Source organism: Parasteatoda tepidariorum, chromosome 3 (genome assembly GCF_982258835.1).
Source record: "Parasteatoda tepidariorum strain Cologne lab strain chromosome 3, Ptep-v5.0, whole genome shotgun sequence".
NCBI classification, from domain to species: Eukaryota; Metazoa; Arthropoda; class Arachnida; order Araneae; family Theridiidae; genus Parasteatoda; species Parasteatoda tepidariorum.
Window position 1 is genome coordinate 97,586,288 of NC_141757.1, and position 13,374 is coordinate 97,599,661.

The 13,374-nt window shown below is 28.6% G+C and overlaps 1 protein-coding gene across 1 annotated transcript; it reads left to right on the top strand.

The window, feature by feature from the left end:
- Positions 1–69: 69 nt before the first annotated feature.
- On the top strand, positions 70–11,581 carry Eno (alpha-enolase). Its single transcript, XM_016047988.4, has 9 exons — positions 70–148; positions 5,208–5,303; positions 5,383–5,537; positions 5,618–5,687; positions 6,307–6,374; positions 7,000–7,217; positions 7,516–7,872; positions 9,821–9,937; positions 11,174–11,581. The coding sequence occupies exons 2-9, from the start codon at positions 5,219–5,221 to the stop codon at positions 11,403–11,405; spliced, it is 1,302 nt and encodes a 433-aa protein (XP_015903474.1). The 5' UTR covers positions 70–148; positions 5,208–5,218; the 3' UTR covers positions 11,406–11,581.
- Positions 11,582–13,374: the final 1,793 nt, after the last annotated feature.

Genomic DNA, 13,374 nt, shown 5'->3' on the forward strand with positions numbered 1-13,374 from the left:
TTTTTGTTTCCTTTTGTTTTGGGAAATAAAAACTCGTGCGACCTCTTCGTGCTCGACGTCCTTCATCTCGCATTTGCAGGTTCCGCATCGGCAGGGAAGGTTGAAGTTTGACATTCAAGAGATAACATCTTTGACAGCTGACGAAATAGTAAGAACTTATTGCTGTAATTTATTTATTAAGTATTGAGTTTAATTAATACGATGCCCATAGATAAACATATTTCAAATCTAAATTTAGCATATATTTCGTCTAAAAAAACCTAAACTTCAGTTTTCAATTGACATTGCATGACCTTGTTCAACCGGTGCCCTAATAGTAGTTAAATTATTAAAGTTTTCCGGTAAATTGTAACTAATACTGAGAAAATATGCTTCGTGCTACTGTAAAATCAAGATATATGCCGAAGAAAATCTTAAGAATTGCTACTATAACAAATGAAAACTAAAATTTTCTGGAAGACATTAACTACATTTTAAATAGGCTGCATTTTTTATTGCAGAAACAATGTAACACTAATAATAATTTTGGCAATATTTTCCTGTTAATTGGGGAGGGAAGGTGTGCAAATAACTTTCTAAAATTTTAAAATTCGTTTCTGTTTTAATGCATACTAAACTTAACATTTGCTTTTAGGTTTGTTAAACTCCAACTCTGTCAAGAATATCTTTGCTCCAATTAATTTATTCCTTAACATTTCTTTAATTTATTGCTTTTCAAATTTGATACTCTTATCTTTCTGAGGCCTAAATTATAATATGACTAATTTTTATGAAAAATAGTTATTGGATCAGTTTATTTAAAATGTTTGATAATAAACTTCTATTTTTATATTAGTTGCTAATTTTTTCTTTTTATATTAGATAATTTTTTTTGCTTTTATCACAAGCATGCTTTGCCATATCTTTAAATAGTTATTTTCGTCTGTGCAGATTACTCTTAGTTTTTAGTGAGTTCAGAGCACTCCATATGGCTTTATCTGGGTTAATAAAATTAAACCAAACTGAGTTTAATCTTGGCAACCTGTGAAAGGAAGAAAAAAATTTGTCCCTAATTTATTTTAATCCCTATAAAAAAAATACCAAATTGACCGGTTTCAGCCGAAACAAATCACTTTTACTAAATTGCTTGATACATTTAGACTTACTGAGAGATTGATACATTAAGAACATCAACCATACATTATTTTACTGTATTGTATCCTATTTTAATTGTTTTAGCCAAACGAATTAATTGAAGTATTAAATATTGAACAAGATTTTATAACAATTGCATTAAATATATATCAAATTGTAGTTTTTCAAAATTTTACTTTTCTGCTTATAATTAAAAAAAAATACTCTTATATTTTCTTCATTTACCAAGTTAATTGTCTCATTTCTATCTTATAAATTTTCTTATAATTTTCATACATAGGAGCATTACCTTTTAAAAGTAACAAGTATTTATAGCAAAAGTAACGAACAAAAAGTTTTGATTTTATAATGTAAGGAATATAAAAAAAGAGTAGAGAGAAAGAGTAAGTACAAAATAAAAAAGAAACTATTTTAAAGTACATTTTGAGGAAACTAAAAATTTGAAACCTTATATTAAGTTAAAGAAAGTTAAAGTTGTTTTTTTTATTTTTAAATGCATTTCGTCTTTTTTTTTTAGTTAAATTGAAATAGTGAAAATTTAAAATATCCAGAAGAAATCAAATTTGAATGTTTGTGTATGAAAAGGAGTTTTATGTTAATTTTAGAATTAGCAAATCTTTAAAAATTTTGTTTTTATTTTAAAAATTTGTTGTAATAAAATAATTTGTTTAACAAATTCGATAAATATTATTTTTGTTTAAATAGATTATCAAAAATAGAAAAATAAAATTTTATTTATTTACATGTATCTCTTTACAATCCATTAAATTAAAAAATTTATATTTCATTTTTATAAGAGTTAAAAGAGAATTTTTAGAATTTTAAGTTGACTTTTTTTTTTAATTTTTGATATAGATATGCTGTACTGAATCCACTCACAATCATAAATTGAGAACAAGTTTCATTTTTAAATTTAGTCGTAGGAAACTAAATTTTTTAAGGCATATTTTATTGTAATTTAATGAAGTTATATTTTAAGAATTAAAAGTCTGAAAATTTAAATTTTGTGCGAGAAATATTTGTTTTAGTTTAATTATGTTTTATGTATGTATGTATTATTTGTTTTAGTTTTGTAAAATTATTTGGAAAAAACACATATAGGGTGACCCAGGGTAATTCACGATCACTCTGTTTCTTTGTGGGGTTGAAGGATTAGTTTTTTCTTACAGTCTTGTCTACTTTTTGTGAAAGATTTAAAGCGGAAGTAATAATTTTGTGCTTTGGTTATAAGTATTAATTATAAGTTTTTGTTTTTTTTTAATGGTGAATAATTATGCCTCTAAATAATTAGTTTCAATGAAGAAAATGTCTCTCTATTTTTAGGCAAAGTTAATAAATTTAGTTTAAAAAATTTTAAAAAAACTTAGTGTATGAAATTCATTTTTTCATTCCCTTTCTGTTCTTAGATAGTGAATTATACAAATTGGACTGTGTATCATTTATGTATCGTCGCAATTAAATAAATTCCTAGTTTTATTATGTTATGTGTAGTTAAGTAGCTTAGATATGTATATTTGAAGAAAGTAATATTTTGCACATGCCTGCAATTAAGTTTGAAAATGTGACTTTTTTTTCTTCCTAAGGGCTAATGATTTCACAAAAACTAATCCATACAATGCTTTCATTTGTTGTACTGGGAGTGATGTTTCACCCCATGTGTTATATTTTTGGTATAAATAGAAACATAATAATCATAGTTTAGAAATATAAGATTTCCAAAGACATTAAGGTGTAAAAGAGGGCAAGAACCACTATGGCAAGCAAAGGACTTAAATTCAGCATTTTTGTTCGATTGGAGCACCTCAATAAGTCTCTATCATATTGTACCAATTCTTCTACTTGAAGCTTCTAATTCCATCCAGATTTATAATTCTTTTTTTTTTCTTTTTTTTTTTAAATTATACTCATTTTTGTCATCAAATAAAAATTATTTAAAGAGAACTTATCTATATTAAATTTCAAAAAGATTAAGAGAAGAGTCTCTTTTTTTTTTTTTTTTAAGAAAATGAAAATTTTTTTTTAAAATATCTATTAAAAAAAATAATCAGAGTTCTAAGTTTTTTAAAAATAATAAAATTAAATTATTTTTTACTTTAACCCTTTCGCGGCGGGAAACGCAAATGCATGCTTATCGCTGAGGCCGGCAGTCTCTCCCACGAGTGTCTGTTCAGGCCAGAGGGTTTTTGCTGTTACTCCTAAATCCATGAAATAACCGAAATATCAAAGTGTTGTTTAATAATGTTCTGTAGAGTATTTAAATGACATTTGCTATACATATATTTCTATAGATATTTTATTTACTTAAGTTATTTCTTGTTTAAACATATATTTTACACTTTTTATTTTTATTATGTACTTACCATTTTATAACTTTTAACATTATATATCTGAAAACTAAATATATGACTTAAAATTCGTTTTATAGTATGAAAAATTTGAAAACACTAACATTACACTAAAAACTGGACCGCAAATCTGAATACCCAACGCTGTAGCGAGGAAAAAAACAACGTCCCCTGCTTACCGAAAACAAATACAGTACACTCTCGATTATCCGAGCGCGGATTATCCGTGCTCATTCGGGAGTCAACAAGAAATTTAAAGAGAAATATTTTCAAGATTTAAAAAATTGGATTCATGAAGCTATAACACTACCCAATTTTTGAAAACAATATTCGTTACTATATTGCAGTATATGGAATATCAGCAGCATGGTCAGAGGTAAAATCGTCTAAGTTATCACGATCGTGGAGAAAGATTACCTCTTGTTGAACAATCTTCTTCAGATAATCAAGAGGAATATGATAATATTCTTGAACAAGCAAAATAAATCGAAAGTTTTGAAATTCTTGATGTAAAAAATCTAGAAGATTGGTTTCAAAGTGATGCATGTGAGTCTGGCTTCCAGTATTTGACAGATGAAGACATCGTTATGTTGTTAAATCAAATAGTAACTGTTGCAGAAGATGTAGTAAATGAGGGAAATACAATTTCTCATTCTGCAGCTCTGTGGAAACTTTATTAGTTTATATGGGGAGTATTTGATTACGGTGACATTAATGTGGTTCGTAAAATATGTGACTATATATGGCCCATTACACATTTTTTTAAAGGAAAATTCCTAGTTTGATGTTATACAGCATGCAAATGCCAGTAATTTTTATATTTTTTGTATTGATATTGATTTTTTCTTTAATAAAAAGAGTTTTCGGATTATCCGTGTTTTTCGATTGTTCATGCGACCTGTCCCGGTGATTAACCCGAATAATCGGGAGTGCACTGTATCATGCACGAAGTTAAAGAGCCCTCTTAAAACATTTCTTTCTCCCCCTAAAAACCACGTGTATGTGAATCATACTACAGTACAGAACCCATTATCAGGAAACCGGAAAACCAAAAAAACTGAACGAAATTCAATAAATTTTCCGCCATTTTTTTTAAAATAAAATTTTTTTTTCCTCATAAGATTTTAGGATTTTTCATTCTTTTTTGAAAGATGTTTACCTTACCATCATTTTGGAAATAATCATTAGTGTATTACTTCATCGTTTTTTCTTCTGTTTAAGATTATTTCCAAATATATTTTTTTTTTAGTTGCGTTTAACAATAAAAAAAAAACGGCTCTTTGTTGCGATTCAGAAAACCGGAAAAATCAGTTATCCAGAATAACAATGGTCCCGATCGTTCCGGATAATCGGTTCCCTACTGTACTCTCATTTTGAGTAGGTCAAATCTACATGTATCTGAAACCATATGGACATACAATGCCATCTTCTGGCAGAAATTTTATTTTTTAAAACGTTCCAGGACACTGGCACAAATGAGTGACTGCCGGGGGTAAATGAGAAAACACTCTGGCACACTGGCTTTTCTGTCGGGAAGTGAGTGCGTTTCTTACTGGCGCGTATGTGTCACAGTCGGCGCGAAAGGGTTAAAGATGTCCGCTTCCATATCAGAATGTTGAAATCTAAGCATCCAGATCAAGACACCCATTGTTATTATCATAATAATTTCTTGTCCTTGTTTGCTTGTAGTTAATGTAACAAAGTATTGATATTTGTTCATTATTTTAGATTTATTGAAAATGCCTATCCAAAAGATTCATGCTCGTCAAATTTTTGACAGCAGAGGTAATCCAACTGTTGAGGTAGATGTTACTACTGAAAAAGGTATTTCTGTTTCCTTTCATTCATGCATAATTCATTAAAAATAGGAAAAATTAAATCATCAATACAAAATTTTTTGTAGGATTATTCCGTGCTGGTGTTCCTAGTGGAGCTTCTACTGGAATTTACGAAGCTTTAGAAATGAGAGATGGTGACAAAAAAAACTGGCATGGGAAAAGTGTTTTGAAAGCTGTAGCAAATGTAAATGACATTATTGCTCCGGAATTAATTAAAAAGGTACTAATTTTTTCATTTTATCTTTTAATTTTTTTTTTCTTAACCTATGATTTACTTATTTATGTTGATTCTATTTTTAGGGTATTTGTCCTACTAAACAAACTGAAATTGATGAAATTATGCTTGCTCTTGATGGTACTGAAAATAAATGTGAGTAGCTTTTTTCTATGTTTTGTTCAGTGAAACTTGTCAAGTGTATCTCTATTATCAAGAACTCAATTGATCTTGTATAATCTGAAACAAAATCCTATGATCATACGTCTGTCTTGAATATTGACCACTGAAATAGGACAAATTTGTCAATGGCTGTTATTGATGTTCTAAATCCTTCCTAAGTTGCAAAGGAGAAATTTTTTCACAGAATTTAATATTATGTATTAGAAATTCACTAAATTAGCATATTCCATTGTAAATCAACATGGTTTTTAACTACGTTTTTTAGAGTAATTCTATCAATTTCCACTTTCTTAAGAATCCTTCTTATTTGAATGGGAAATTAAATTACATGACTTGTGATCCTCTTTGTTATGTGATCTTAATTCGCGATAATTAAAATATAAACTGATATGGTCTTGACATTCGGTGAAAAACGCCCACTATAAGCTGTTGGGTTGGGTATGCTTATTGAATAGTTTCAAGTTAAATTATTAGTTTAGTTAAGTTTTTTTTTTAATAAATACACTGGTTATTCTTATTTATATGAATATTATTTATTATTTTATTGAAAAGTCTTTAGAATTTTCATTCATGTAATTTTTTTATGTTTTAGCGAAACTTGGAGCTAATGCTATATTAGGAGTTTCAATTGCTGTGGCCAAAGCTGGAGCTGAACACAAAGTAAATTATTCATAATTAGGTCTTAAATTATGATTTTAATGGAAATATGCTTATAAAATATTTGTATTTTAATTGTTAGTGCTAAAATCTGAATTCACTATATACTCTAATATAGGATATTTTAAATGAGGGTTATAGGAAAAAGCTCATTTGCAATTGCAATCATAATCTCAAGCTTTATACTATTTAAAAATAACTTTAATAACTCTTATTTAGTACAATTAAATTCCTAGTGTTATATTTTTGTAACAAGGCACTTCACAATTTGACATATCATATTAGAAAGGATTAATTAAATTCTCAGTTATTTAGTTGACTTTAATGGGAATCTCAACTAGCTTTTATCAAAAATTTTACGTTCTTAAACTATTAAAAACTAAGTGTAAATTTTTTTAATGTAATCCTCTAGTAATAGGCAGATTTAGGCATTTCAATAAAGCTTTTGTAGTGCATTTGATTTATTTTTCATAAATTTAGGACCTTAATTAAGAAGTTTGTTTTCTACCATATTTTTACTCCTTTACATTAACAAAATTTTTGTCAGATTACTCTTAATTCTATTTGAACTTATTTTTAAAAAGGAATCTATGTGTTCATTTTTAAAACTTAATTCCATTCTGGACAGGGAGTGCCTTTGTACCAACATTTAGCTGACCTTGCTGGTGTAAAAGAGATCATTCTTCCAGTACCTGCTTTTAATGTAATTAATGGTGGTAGCCATGCTGGCAATAAACTTGCTATGCAAGAGTTCATGATTTTACCTACTGGTGCTAGTAATTTCACTGAGGCTATGAAGATGGGTAGTGAAGTCTATCATCACCTTAAAAATGTTATCAAGAAGAAGTAAGTTGTTCTTTCTTGAAGAGATTTATTCAATTTTAGTCTCATCTTCAGAAATATTTCCATATTGTGATCCAACCATTAAAAACTAGTCTTTGTAATTTAAAGTCATTTTGCTTCATATGTAATATTTTCCACTTATAAACTTCAATAGCATTAAAACAATCATTTTATTATTAAAATGAAATCTTAATAAATTCCTGTAAGGTTTCTTTTAGCTGTAAAATGCCCAATGGCTGTAGGTTTGTAATTTTACTGGTAACAAAACTGTATAAATTTTATTAAAATTGTCCTTAAATAGGTTTGGTCTTGCTGCCACTGGTGTTGGTGATGAAGGTGGCTTTGCTCCAGACATTCAAGAGAACAAAGAAGGTCTGGAACTGATCAAGGAAGCTATTGAAACTGCTGGCTATACTGGAAAAATTGAAATTGGAATGGATGTAGCTGCTTCAGAATTTCATAAAGATGGAAAATATGATTTAGACTTCAAGAACCCAAAATCAGATCCAACAAAATTCCTTTCTCCGGATGCCCTTGGACAGCTCTATTTAGATTGGATCAAGGAATATCCTATTGTATCTATTGAAGATCCATTTGATCAAGATGACTGGGCAGCGTGGTCAAAATATTGTTCTCAAGTTACTAATCAAGTTGTTGGGTAAGTAGTTTAAATTATTAAATAGTTTAAATTTGTTTTTGCTTTATATATAATAGTAAGACAGTCCTATTTTACATCAAATTGAGCCAGTGTGTCTTGTATTCAAAAAATATTCTTAAATGATGGTTATTGTAGTTCTTTTTCATGTATGACAGTACTAAACCCATTTTCCCCTTCATTTTTACGCTATGTTTCTACTATTTAATGAAAGAAAATATTACAAATCATAAACTTGTCATATATAAAAAAAATTAAAAAAAAGAGTAGAAAAGAAAAATACTAGTAGAAATGCAGTTTATCCTATTTTCAAGATTTATTAAAAATTCCTAAATTCTGGTAGTACTTTAATACTAACCTAACTTATTAGGGCCTGAAGTATAAGATTAATTGTTATAAAAAAAGTTTTTATTTTTGCATTTTCAAAGTATTTCAATTGCCACACCCTTAAATTGCCTTTTTTTTTTCGCATTTGAGAATATATATATGTATATTTGGTTCTTGACAAATGTAAATCTAACCAGTTTCTCTCTCTACAAAAATGAGTCTTTTTTTTCATTATTTAAGCCTCAAATTATTTCTAATTAGCAATTTCCTTCAACTTATTAATCTGATTTTTATTTATTGTTCACCAGAATTATTATACTGAAAACATCATTCTTTTAAATTTTCTCACCTGGACTTTTTTTTTCCCCACTTTCTTAGTAGCATGATTGCTTCTAACTTTAAATTTTGCCAAGCATAATTAACAAATCTATACTAATATTCATTTGTGGTTAAAATAATTTTAAACTTTGTTTGGCTATTATTCGAACTTATGTTTGAGCGGCCAAAAAATATAAATTGAAATAAAATTTAAAGCCAGAAATTTCAAAGCTTCTACCATGAAGTAAACTCTGAAAAGGTATTGCTGCTATTTTTTTTTTTTTTTTTTTCTATGCAACCCTTTTAATGTTTAATGACAGCAGTGTTGCCAGATTAGGGGTTTTCCCCTTAAATTTAGGGGAATTTTTAATCTTCAGTGGGTATTTTAGGGGAATTTGCTTTTAGGGGTTTGTTTTAGGGTTATTTGTGAATTTTACTTGTTTCACTTTGGTTATGTTCTAATATCAAATTTTGTAACTGAATGTGTGAGATGGTAATATGAAAATGAATTCAAACTTATTTCAACTCTTGTTTTAGCTCTATTAAGTATTCCGTTTTCAAATGCAGCTGTGGAGAGATGTTTCTCCATCTTAAATATTATTAAAAACAAATTGAGACATAAATTATCTATAACTACAGCTGATGCTATTTTGCGCTTCTTCTATGTTGAAAATGTTTAGCACCGAAAACATATACAAATCAGAAAGTATTGACGAAAATATGTTGGATATTTTATCAGAAATTTAAGCGTAATGTTAGAATTAAAATATGAAAAATACTATATCATTGGTAACAAAATATTTATGAAAAAATGTGCCAGTCAAAAAGTATTGAAAAAAATATCCTAAATATTTTAGTGGCAATTAAAGATAATGTAACAATTGAAATGTAAAAAAGATTAATTTGTTGATAATAAAATATTAGAGTATTAAAGCAACGTTTTCTATACATTATTTAATTTTTGTACTATTTTGAATACTTATACATTAAGTCAAAAGTTTTGGGGTTTTTTTAAAAATTTTAGGGGATTTTACAACGCCATCTGGGGGTGAACGGTTATCGGCACCTGGCAACACTGAATGACAGTATAATTTTTGAAATTTGCCTCAGCAGTAGTTTTTGTTTCATTAAGATTTTTAGTTTAGTCTTCAATAAAATCCAATGTAAAACTTTTTTGAAGTTTTGTTCTAGAGACCTTTCGAATAAGTTCTACTGTTTCTTCAATCATAACTACAAATTTTATATTTCTTAAAACTTACTTTTTCTTACTTATTTTACTTAAACTTACTTATTTTTTCTCTTTCAGAGATGATCTCACTGTCACAAATCCAAAAAGGATTCAGATGGCTGTTGATAAAAAATCCTGCAATTGTCTCTTACTGAAGGTGAATCAAATTGGGAGTGTAACTGAGGCAATCAAAGCGTAAGTGCACCATGCTGTAATAACAAACAAACAATTTGGAATGACAAGCAAACTTGTAATTTGGAAAATTCTCACAAGAATTATCTAGATACCTTACTTACTAAAAATACTTTAAATTCCAAAATTTAAATTTCCCATAATTTTTTAAACTTGGTGGAAAAACTTAAATATTGAAACTAAGAAGACTCAAAATTCCAATTAAGTCTAAATAAATCATATTTCTCATTTATTAGCATGAGCACCCTGAAGAGAGTAAAAATAATACATTTGCACCTCCTTGGAATCAATAAACTAAAAATTGTTTTTCTTCCAACTGTATTTATTTTAAATTATTACAAATGTATGTTGTATAGCACACAAAATCTATTCATATTTATATAAGTTTTTGATTTTGTAGTCAATATTATTGTCTTATGTTGAGTAATAAAAGTAACTGTTTAGAAATATTTTTCCTTGACTGCCGAGCGTTATTAAATTTTCGTTTGTAACAAATATTCAAAAGTAAGAGATTATAGAATTAAGTAGTTAAACACCTTGAAATTATGCTAGTTAACATGCATATGTATTATGCTACATCTTATCAGATAGCTAGTTTGAAAAGTCTGCATCTTTGTGTGTATATTTCCTTTTATAACTGGCTTTGAACAGCCAACGTAATTCTGAGTAACTATCAATGTTAAACTGTGTAGCCTTGTAATTTTGACCCTAATCCAGATGACTATGGAACTTCTAAATAAGGCATTGGAATGAACTAACCCGCATTTGTTACATGGGGGGGGACTACAAAAAACCTCCATAGTTTGCCAGACGTCGAAGGGCTTCTAACCAATGATCTGTGACCACTGAAGATGTTTTATGTCAGCTCTGTGTACTGGGAACAGAATTCATATTGACCGTCCAATGCTAGGATTTGAACCTGGGTCACCTTACTAAGAGCCTTCCATTTCCTGAACCGCTGCAGCTCTGTGCATATTTCAAAAATAGTATATATATATATATATAAAAATATTTTCCCTAATTGTATCACTTTGAGAAATCTTCTGTGAACACCCTTGGCCTAATTCAATAAAAAAAAAATTTATTTCTATTGAAACTTAAAATTAAATATACTAGAAAAATGATTTTATGAGTATTCGTTAAAGTTATTTCAAAATAACATTTTAGTTTACAATATCTGACTTGCATCACAAAATATTCTTAATTTAATAGATTTTGTTTTAATAATTTTACTTTTAGGCACAACTTGGCTAAATCTAATGGTTGGGGCACTATGGTATCTCACAGGAGTGGTGAAACTGAAGATGCCTTTATTGCTGATCTTGTTGTTGGGCTTAGCACAGGCCAAATCAAAACTGGAGCACCCTGTCGCTCTGAGCGTCTTGCCAAATATAACCAAATTTTGCGTATTGAAGAACAGCTGGGCAGTGCTGCTAAGTATGCAGGGAAGAATTTCCGTCATCCTATCTAAACTTCATCTCTTCAACATTCTCTCTGTGACGTTTGTCAAAATTCCCAGTGGTTGTTTTGTTGCTGTAAAATTTTTATTACAATTTATAAATTTTAAGTCTAAATATAGCTAGTCTATTACAATGTTCACTATGTTCCATTATGTATTCTAAGAAATTAAAAGATTGTTATACAGGATAGTTTTTGTCTTTTATAAATTAAATTTATTTTCACTTTCTACAGGTTGAACATTCTATGTTTCTCCCGGATAATTCGGAAAAGAAAAATAAATTTATGATTTTCTCCTTCCACTTAGAGCACTGACTTGATCTAAAACATTTTCCTGAAATTCAAAACTTCAGTATAGAGACAGTAATGTGCTCAGCCTACTTTACCAAAGGGGGGGGGGCAAGGAGATTAAAATGCTTGAAAAAGTCTCCAAACCTTAAAATCTTTTTTTTTTTTTTAAATTTCTTAAAGATTACACCTTTCTAAATATGAATTTGGAAACTATTACAATGTTTTGTTTGTATAAAATTATCATTTTTAATTCTCAACATCAATACATTTTAAATTTAATAATGTATTTAATGAAATAGGATAATGACATGAATTCATAGAAAATTGCATTACTATTTCCCTTCCAACTTTTCAATTAAAAAATTCAATTGTAAAGAAATGTTTCTTCTATGACCCTTCTCTATTCTAATCAAATTTTTAATTGTTCTGTTTCGTTTTCATAACACAAAACTATACTATAATTTAGCATATCTTAATATCTCTTTTAGCTATTATTTATTTAGTAGTATTTTCAACTTACGTGTATAAACAAAAACAATTTAGAGCAAGCCTCCAAATTTTACTGCCTGGCATAAAACCTATTTGTGTAATTATTTTTGAAGATTAATTTCATTCATCACATTAAAATTTTTCAAAACAGTTAAGTCTAATTGCTAATGTGCTTTCAATTGCTAGTAAACTGTGTTTATAATGGTTCCACCAAAAAAAGGCAGATTATTTAGGTTTCCATGGACTAAAATAATAGGAAACTGCTGGTTTATCAGGCAAGTGTATGCAGGTAATGTAACTTTATTTATTTTTTTTTTAATGTCTGGTGAATTGTACAATGGTATCTACACTAATATTTTCTTTAATCTTTAGTCAGAAAAAAGAAAGTGCAAAAACTTTAGTTTCTAAATTCGATGCATCTAGTACTTTTCGTTCGTCATGCATCCTAATTCAGAAACTGAAAATAAATTCTGTCTGCTGTGTTTTAACCATTTTCATTTTAATGTGTTAAAGATTAAAGCTTTTCTTAAAATATACTATTGTGATATTTGTCGTACAACTGCTGCAAAAATATACATTGAAACAATTGTCATCTTTCTAAGCCTTTATTAAATTTAAAAATTTTCTGCTAAAACTTTGGTCGCATTAGTTACATAGAGAGTAAAACAGTAAAAATCTCCCACAGTGAGCCGGACAGCAAGGGGACTCTTAATCATGACCCGTCTACCAAGGAGGATATTTTGCGTCAGCATTGTGGTCAATTCGCATCGTCCAGCCATCGCTGGGATTCGGACCCGGCTTACCTCATTGACAGTTAAATGCGATATCCCCTGAATTTCCTCGGCTCCCAGACAGACATACAAATTTCCGAATTTCTTCTAGAAAACACGGTACACACAAACATCGCATTATCTACTTCAAACGTAAGGTTGTTTTTTTTCTCCGTCAGAAACCTTCTGAACAATTAAAAAATGTGACTTATCATTATATTGCCCCAAGTCCGTAAATTTAAAAAGAAAAACAAAACTTAGTTAATCATTTTCAAGTTGCATTAATAATCAAATCTATCTTTTTTTTTTTTTTTGTATGCATAATAATTGTGAACTGATTGAGGGGTCATGGCCCACCCTACAAAAATACTTATAGTTACCTTAAGGATTTAAAATGAGCTGAAAACTAACTTAAAAAGAAAATTTCTATAA